Source organism: Branchiostoma belcheri, unplaced genomic scaffold, assembly GCF_001625305.1.
Source record: "Branchiostoma belcheri isolate BF01 breed outbred unplaced genomic scaffold, Haploidv18h27 scaffold13, whole genome shotgun sequence".
Classification (NCBI taxonomy): Eukaryota; Metazoa; Chordata; class Leptocardii; order Amphioxiformes; family Branchiostomatidae; genus Branchiostoma; species Branchiostoma belcheri.
In genome coordinates, this window is record NW_017802713.1 from 2,935,309 (window position 1) to 2,944,814 (window position 9,506).

The following is a 9,506-nucleotide window of genomic DNA, read 5'->3' on the forward strand; positions in this document are numbered from 1 at the left end:
TTTTAAATTTTTTCTAGCTCCATGGAGCTACCTCCATGGAGGCGATTAGTGCAGACCTGAGGCTGAATTTCTGTACCTCCATGGAGCTAGCTCCACGCACTATGAATACAGTTACTTGGTTCACGTCACCTTAAAAAATTGCTCCTTAGAAATAAAAGGAAAAATCACACTCCAGAATATATACATCTTATATTTGCATTTGCAAATCTTGGATGGGATAGAGTGTTTTGGTTTGACGGCTTGCCTCGCACCCTGTGAATGAAACATTAGTGCAGCCCTTCTGGCTTCTCCGACTTGTATTTACTGGCTCCATGGAGCTAGCTCTACGCACTATGAAAACATAATGCATGGGTCACGTCACCTTCAAGAAAATACCGCAATCTAGAATAGCTTGGCTTAGCTTAAATCGGTTAATATGCATTTGTAAATCTTGGATGATAGGGTTTGGGTTTACGGCCCCACTCACTGTATTGCTATTTGTGAACGATACACTCAGTGCAGCTCTTTCGACTTCTCATTTTCGGCGCATTGATCGACTATATACTGAAGTGTTTTGAAAGTGACGCGAACCATGTGTTTGCATTCATACTGCGTGGGGGCGCCCAAACTTGTCACCTTCACGAAATAGATACTATGAATGCATATACATGGTTAAGAGCAAAAAGTTACAGCTCTATGGATGACATCTAAAGAGCGAGAAACAGTGTTTTGTGACTCCTTGTAGTATGAAAGCCTAGTACTAGTAGTAGAGAGAATTGGTCCGGACTGATCCTTTTGTATTGATCGACCGACCGTTGATATCCTATCCTAAAATGTTTTGAAGGATACGTAAACCATGTGTTTGTGTTCATACCGCTGTGTACATGTGTTAATGTGTTTTGGGACTGCCCAAACATGTCTCAGTGTCGTACTCCCCAAGCAGAGGTTGTTGGGGAAAATTGTGACATAATTTCTTTATCATGCGCCCGGTTTTTGTCCGCCTTTCCCAACAACAACCTCAACAGCAGGGTTTTTTGCTTCAATATGCTATGATCTGTTATCTGATCTCATAGATCTAGGCCATGCATAGATGAACACTGCCATTGTTCGCAGGCTACTGGACTGAGGAATGCATGAAATCACACATCTGTGCCAATCGTCAAAGGTGACAAGTTTGGGCGCCCCCACGCAGTATGAATGCAAACACATGGTTCGCGTCACTTTCAAAACACTTCAGTATAGTACAGTCAATCAACGCGCCGAAAACGAGAAGTCCGAAGATCTCGGAAGAGCTGCACTGAGTGTATCATTCACATACAGCAATACAGTGAGTGGGGCCGTAAACCCAAACCCTATCATCCAAGATTTACAAATGCATATTAACCGATTTAAGCCAAGCTATTCTTGAGTGCGGTATTTTCTTGAAGGTGACGTGACCCATGTATATGTTTTCATAGTGCGTAGAGCTAGCTCCATGGAGCCAGTAAATATACTAGTAGTCGGAGAAACCAGAAGGGCTGCACTGTGAGTGTGTCATTCACAAACCAAAACACTCTATCCCATCCAAGATTTGCAAATGCAAATATACCATGTATATATTCTGGAATGTTTCCTTTTATTTCCAAGGAGCAATTTTTTTAAAGGTGACGTGAACCGCGTATATGTATTTTTCTTGAATATGACGTGAACCATGTAACTGTATTCATAGTGCGTGGAGCTAGCTCCATGGAGGTACAGAAATTCAGCCTCAGATCTGCACTAATCGCCCCATGGAGCTAAAAATTTCAAAAATTAAAGGAATTTCAAAAATTTCAAAAAAATTGAACATTTTGAAAAGTTTGAAATTTTGGAAAATTTCGATAATTTAAAAAAAATTAAAAATTTGAAAAAAATGCCGCAGGTCTGCACTAATTACCTCCATGGAGCTACCTCCATGGAGCTACCTCCATGGAGGTAGAAAATTTCAGCCGCAGGTCTGCACTAATGACCTCCATGGAGGTACCTCCATGGAGGTAGAAAATTTCAGCCGCAGGTCTGCACTAATGACCTCCATGGAGCTACCTCCATGGAGCTACCTCCATGGAGGTAATTAGTGCAGACCCCTCTCGTAATATCAAGTCTTAAAACATTTAAAACAGAATTTGGCTTGGCAAGGTTGCAGGGTTTATCTGAAGTTTCTGGGTCCAGCGGAATTTTTAACAATAGTGCCACGTCAACAAATAAAACTGTCATGGCGCAGCACACCTATCACCCTCGTTAGACTCACCTGTTCCCCAAGCATATATTAGTATAGATAATTACTAAATGTTTTCTAATGTGGAGACTTTTCTGACGGCTATTTGCCATTGCCAACAGTCCAAAACTGCAAATCTTCCCCCGTCACATCTACGTGGAGAATTAAAATCTCATTGCCAACCTAGCTTATGGGCACAGGCCAGTGACAAACTGCCTACAAGAAATTTTACCTTAATTGTTTATCCACTCGCACAAACATACCTTACAAGTGGGTCAAAATAGCTTTAGTTGTTACTTCTTGACAGGAACTCGGGCACAGGTTGCCGTTGTTCTTTTAGGGTGTGTCTGCTTTGGTAGCTGATCCGTAATGCCGTGTGACAACCCAGGATTGGTCACACGGTGGAAAGCTGGCTATTTAAACATTACATTAACATTTACGACATGACGATGCATGTATGAAAAATAAAAGCAAACAAAAGGTGGCACACGAGCGTCTGGCTTTAGCTAGCTTTTAAAAAAACGCACTGCAGATTAGAAATACGGTGTGTGAAAAGAAACAAAAGGTCGCATACTGAATTTAAAGTAAATGACGAAAATTGTAGCTACACAACAAAGGTAATAATAACTATGTATACTACAGAAGCCCTATAACACGTCTTTTGATTGGGTTTGAATATTATGTAGTAATCATTTTCTTTGTTTATTTCTGTATTAAATCATTTTATCGCGTGACAATAACAGTGCAATTTTATGATCATTTTAATGTTGTAAAATTAAATAGGTCTAAAATTGACTAAAATCAGATCGCAATCATGACGCAATCTATTACAAGCATACAAAAAAATCAAAACTAATCTATGTAATATTTTCTAAGATTAACTGAGATTTTAATTATGTTCTGTAACGAAACTATATCTTCGTTTGTTTAGAAGAATGACTTGCATTCACTGTACATTTATGGCCCATTTCTTTAATTGAAATTTGTAGGTATTGGTCTAGGGCACATGCAAAATGACAAGCATATTACCTTCTGTATGATAACATAAACGCTACGATCAATGATTTCCTATTTTACGGAAAGAGGTTCTTAAAGTAAATCTAGCACTTTTATAATACGACAAGAAATGTAATAGAGGTGCCAAAAATGTTGCAGCAAAAACGTTATCAATCGCTGTTTAAAAGATGCATTTTCTCATTACCTGATGAAGCCCAGTCGAAGCATCAGCTAGAGCTCACTACTGTAGCGACCATCCCTGTCGTCATTTTTAAACAGAGCAGCAGCAACTCCACACAAACTGTTGTTGTCGAAAACCTTTTCCAAGCCCAGATGTCTGGAGCATGTTTTGGAATATTCCATTTCGTGTCTTTGTGTGAAACATGTTTCAGAATAAACATGTTTCACACAATGTGGGGTCGTGTGGCGCAGCGGTAGCGCTTTCGGCTCAGGACCTATAGGCCCTGGATTCGATCCCCACCCATGTCACCGATCTTGTGCCCTTGGGAAAGGCACTTTACACGACTTTCCTCACTTCACTCAGGTGTAAATGAGTACCTAGCCTCGGTTAGGGACGTCCCTCAGATAGGACGTTAAATGGAGGTCCCGTGTTTGGGGAGTAAAAGAAACGTAAAAGAACCCACCACACCTTTCGAAAAAGAGTAGGGGCATGCCCCGGTGTGCGATGGTACAGAATTCTACTGTCTGGGAGTTGGTGATTCACTACAAATCACCCGGATGGAGGCTTGGCGAACCCCATCTCGTACTAGCCACAAAAGGCAGCAGAATCTTCAGCCAGTTGAAGGCGGCTGCCTCAAATGAAAGAAGAAGAAGAATATTCCATACCGTGCCTTCAGTATGAATAATTAATCACCACTCCTGCCAATCATTCGTGATTGACAGCGTGACCGGTACGGTTTTGGAACATTCCAAATCGTGGTCCAGCTGCGCCATGATTTGGAATACAACGTCAGGCATGTCAACTCTGATGGAGAAGATTAAGTCACAAACGTTAACGTAAGGCACGTCAGGATTACAAAATAACACCGAATTAATTTTATGGTTGGCATCCCTGGAGACGCCCAAACCAGTGCGCGCGGGTAAAAAAAAACAGTCAAAAAATGCTCCTTAACCACAGGGGTACAAAGCTTGCATTATGAATTTGCGCTTGCACATAGCGACTTTTACGACACGCCAATACATGCTAGCCTTGTGCAGCATTTATGAGTTGGCACTGTACTGAGTTCTGGAGTTGCGTGGAGCCTCTTTCAGTACTCTGAATGCCGTCCTCTGTAGTTACCACCGGCTCCCTATTGTCGCTTGCTACCATGGACTACAGAGGATGGCAACTAACATGAGCCCCGGAGGAGGTGCCTTTTTTTAGAACAGGCAAGAATCAATATGGCCTTAATTAGGCTGGGGAGGATTGGCAGATGTAGCGCCTTTTCTCTGTACAGTCAGCGTCGTCCCACATTGGATCGGTGGCACTTCCTGAGGTCAGGTACTGGACGCATAGCGAATCCCCTTTCCTTAGATATTTGATGTCAGCTGGTTTACCTGAGTGCCAACCCTAAAGGAGAGGACAACAACGTAAGGTACGTCATGATTTTAATATCTACCTAACTGAAGGAAATCAGTAACCAAAAAAGGGATCCTTAAATTGTATACGATGTGTACGTGGTACAATGTACCATGCCTCGTGCACGACTGCATTTGAAATCAGTAGAATTCAAATGTAACCAAGACAACAATATTAAGGGAAATAATAATGAGAAGATCGATAGGGGTGATGAAAACAGAATTCTAGATTAAAAAAAAGACCATAACATACTTACAACGCGAAATATCATACGCACAGCTACACTATAGAACAAAATTGCTAGATTATCCATTAATCTTTATCATTATTGTTCGAACCCCAAGATACTTATTAAATATCATTACGAGATACTCCGAGTTATGACCGGTTAAAAATCGGCAATTCCCATGTATGATGTATATGTACCTATGACATAACCTCTTCGACGAAAGTGATAAGAATGTGCAATAACCCAGATGAACGTTAATCGACTATAATTTGTTCTTGTCAACAGAACACGTACCTTGTACTGTCCCAGGGGTGAACCGTCTACCCACTTTAATTCATAACTATCGAACCAGATGCCAGTACAGATCACCCTCATCCCGATCCAATGTCCGGAGTTGCCTCCTGACGTTTCGACCAGGTTTCTTAGAGCGAGGTCCAATTCCTTCGTTTTAGGCATGGCTAGAGTCGCCCCTTCCTCTTTACATGCCTGCTCTGCGTCCGGAAATGACATTTTGGTGGAAACAAGTCGGATACAGGGCCACCCTACTCGTATGTAGCCATCCTGGCAGCCATCAGTTCGCACGTTCAAGGCAACTGATAGTGTATAAATGAAGAATAGGTAACTATTAGCCCACTACTCACAAAAAATCTTATAGCAAAATTCTCTTCTGTTCGTCGAAACATTTAAGTGACATGGGAAATTTTAGTTATAGACTAAAAATGAAAAGAGCCATTTCCCCAATACGCCTCAAAACACGATCAGCAAACATATAAGGAAGCTAGAAACTGATTCTTCTTGAGTATATGCATGAATTAGCTGTAGCCGTTGATACATGCTTATGTCATTATATTATATAGTAATGAAAGAAATGATCTTTTTTAGATATATTACAAGTACGTTCCCATACTTCCAATACTTGACTAATATTGAAAAATTATGTGCTTTGATCATCCCATCAAATTAAACTTAGCATCACAATGTCTTGAACATCACAAAGAAACGAGAAGAAGCCAAACCTTTGTATTAGTGTAGTTTTAGAGCTGTCTGTACTACATGTACAAACATGTATATTACCTTTTCATGTGTGCACCTGTACTTAGCCCGCTAGGGCATGAATGTACAATAAAGGTTATTATCATTATTATTATATTATATGACCCCAATCCTGTTCCTGTCATTGTTGGAAATATCTACCTGCAGTTTCGAAGAGGCCTAAGATGTGTTATTTGTTGTCCGTCCCTCAAAACGTACACACTATACTACTGCATAAAGTAAATGTAGCGAAGGCCTACCGGGAAATACTTGGACTTCACACAGGGTCAGTACCCGGAAACCGGGAAGACGGACGCCCACATACCGCCCCTTCATCCCCTGACATGACACCGAAATGGACGGCCGGTTCACGTCGATTTGATGATCACCACCACACCTGGGGTTGTCGCTGACCTGGTCGGAATCCCCGATGTGGATGTTGAAGGGGTTGAGCCGTTCTGGACAGCAGTCCATCCGGTTGAAGATGAGCACTCTGTAGATAATCAAACACAAATCAAACGACCAACCAACCTTAAAAGTGAATTATCGAATCATGCTGTAAGAACTATTATGCAGCAAGTTTTAACTGTAATTTCCAACACAAGAAATTGAACTCAAATTTTCGACTGTACAACTCCAGTCTTTGTCAAGGAATGAACAATCCACCGCTTCCGTGACGTCACGCAGATAACACCACGTGACTCCGTGAGCAGTGGATCATAGGTTGCAGAACGTCCGTGGCGCCCCCCGACTCTGTTGAGGGATGGTTGTAATGCCCTGATGTAGATGGCCTCTTTAATCCCTCGTGCAAAGAAATCCTGTTCTGAGTCCTTGACAAAGACTGGAGTTGTACAGTCGAAAATTTGTGGGTCAAATTTCTTGTGTTGGAAATTACCGTTTAAACTTGTTGCATAATGACTTCTACCAACACAGATGAACTTCCAAGATAATGCTGTAAGAACATTGTGTGTATGTATGTATGTATGTACGTACCTCTCAATCGCATACGGCTGGCCAAGATCCACCCACCAACTTGGATTAGCCTCTCCTGCAGTGTGTGTGCAGGACCTAAGGCGGTAGTCGGAGGCAGTGTTCCCGTCTACAGCACTCCTGGGATTCCCCAGGCTCCACCCATTACGGCTTGATTGAACCGCTGTTTTACCCAAGGCAATATTAACTCCTGCATCAGGCGGGAAGGCTGTCATTAGCAGTGTCATAGTTACATTCATTGGAACTTTTCATACTTCACTAAAGCTTACGTTTTCAATGCCTTTTGTACATGTTTGTGTTTGTGGACGGCATAATTTGAGAATTTATGGATGTATTCATAAGATATTTTAGGAGTATCGTAAAAAAGATGGTGACGTTTGATTTTGGATCTCCTAGCGGGGATGAAACACTATAGTGAAATCTTTAAATGTTTTCCTTTTAGGCCAACATGCATTCTAAACTACAATGTAGGAGCCACATGATGCAACGTTATAAGGGTGGGTAAATACAGAATAATGCAGAGCACAATTTATCTGGATGAAGGGCTTGGGTTTGTTTGTGTGTGTGTGTGTGTGTATGTATATGTGTGTGTGTGTGTGTGTGTGTGTGTGTGTGTGTGTGTGTGTGTTTGTGTGTATTTGATCACGCCGGCTAATGCAGGTAAAATAATTCGCCCGAGTGTAGAGTCGTACCTTCCTGCATCGTTGAGGGTCGTGGCTTTGTAGTCTTTTGAACCTGGCCAACGTTCCACATTATTTGGAAAAAAAAGAAGAAACACATAATTCTATTAAACCTTTTGAAGACATTACCAGAATAACGACGTTTCGAACTATCAAGAAGGCTGTCATGGACGTTAAAAGGTTATGAATTGTGAATTAAAAATGCATTTGTGTTTAGGCAAGGAATCACTCTTGTTATCTCCTTGGAAATGGAGGTATTGATTTTGGTCTCCGTATACGTTGGCCAACAATAACACCATCATCTTTATAAGCTTAACTGTCAGCCTTGATGGAGTCTCTGTCTTATTTGGCATTGTGGTTTATTTTATTTACTTATTCACTTATATTTGTTTAAGCATTGGCAAAAAAGCAAAAGTTATATATAGCAACTTCTACTATAAAATATACAACGAGTATAACACATATTGACAAGATACATGCATAATTACAAGGTGGATAAAACCAAGATTAATACAAACAAGTTGGTGATCTATCAATTACGAGAATCTATCCCTACAGTAAATGAAGTTTTGAACTACATGAGTGAAATTGATGTGAACCCTCGAAGTTGTCACCTTCAGTGGTGTAACTAACCTCTGGTATCGTAGTTGTCGCCTCTGGCAGAGTGGTTTTCACTTTGGGCAGTGTGGTTGTCACTTTGGGCAGTGTGGTTGTCACCATGGGCAGAGTGATTGTCACTTTGGGCAGTGTAGTCGTCACCATGACTTGATCCTGTTGATGTTTAGGATGTTGTATTTAGTAATCTGTTTATGTACTGTGTATTTGTTGGGTGTATTTTTATGTGTATCAAAGCAGGCCAAAATGGCCTGAGCTGTAATTACAGGATGAATAAATAAATTGAATTGAATTGACCATGGGCAGTGTGGTTATCACCTGGGGCATTGTATTTGTTGTATGATCATGAATGTCGGCCCGGGCAGTCACTTGTAGTCACAAGTTGTGCTGACTTCGCAAAAAAATGAAGGTAATGTAACAAGGGACCAATTATTTCAATAAATCACATAAGGCTTTCGTAGTATCACAACACACTACATATAAACTGTGATTAGGAAATTTGAAGAACTTTTCGTAGTTGCCGGCGTGAATGTTTTGCTGTTTCGATTTGCGAAAACATGCTTGTTTCCAGGTGCAAATCCGCCAACGACACATGAGTCGTCGCCACGTCATCAGCTGCCTTTATGCGAAAATGTTTAATGTTACGAAAGAAGTTTATTGCAAATCCATGCCCGAGGGCTAATTGAAAGAACATGATAACAACAGTAAACAGTAGAATGATAATAAGTGATGCTAATGCTACTTTATATATACATTTGTAGTTATTGTTTGGTATGATTTCTTTTCCGTGTGCAGTGGAGTATGAAATGGCCGACGTTTTGCGAGATATATGAATTGGGAGGTGTTAATAGAAATGCAGTTTTTTTGTAGGCTGGGAAGGTGAATAAAGCTGTGGAACATTTTGGTGACCATTTCAAATAACTGATCTCTTTCGGTGCTATAATGAGAGCAATGACAAATAAAGTGCATTTCATCTTCCACTGCGTTTCCTGTACAATATTTACATATTCTGTCGTTAACAGGTAATTGCTTGTATCTACCCTTTTATAGCCATATAGAGCTGAATAATGTATGTATGGTTTGGCACAGTTATATTAATTGGGTGAAAGCTTTGTCAGTTAATGAACTGTAAAAGCTTTCTCTTAACCCTATCTAGACGGAGGGGGGGGGGGG

At 40.9% G+C, this 9,506-nt stretch overlaps 2 protein-coding genes across 2 annotated transcripts in view; both read right to left on the reverse strand.

Moving 5' to 3' along the window:
* Positions 1–4,619: 4,619 nt before the first annotated feature.
* LOC109463709 (collectin-10-like) lies at positions 4,620–5,526 on the reverse strand. The gene is made up of 2 exons (XM_019760558.1): positions 5,311–5,526; positions 4,620–4,778 (listed from the first exon to the last, which is right to left on the reverse strand). Exons 1-2 carry the CDS (start codon positions 5,524–5,526, stop codon positions 4,620–4,622), a joined length of 375 nt encoding a protein of 124 aa, XP_019616117.1.
* A 744-nt stretch (positions 5,527–6,270) lies between these two features.
* Positions 6,271–9,506, reverse strand: part of LOC109463710 — a 50,524-nt gene continuing 47,288 nt past the window's right edge. The window contains exons 4-5 of the mRNA XM_019760559.1: positions 7,042–7,228; positions 6,271–6,541 (exon numbers count right to left, since the gene is read on the reverse strand). Coding sequence (XP_019616118.1) covers positions 6,271–6,541; positions 7,042–7,228 — 458 coding nt within the window. The remainder of the gene's footprint in view (positions 6,542–7,041; positions 7,229–9,506) is intronic.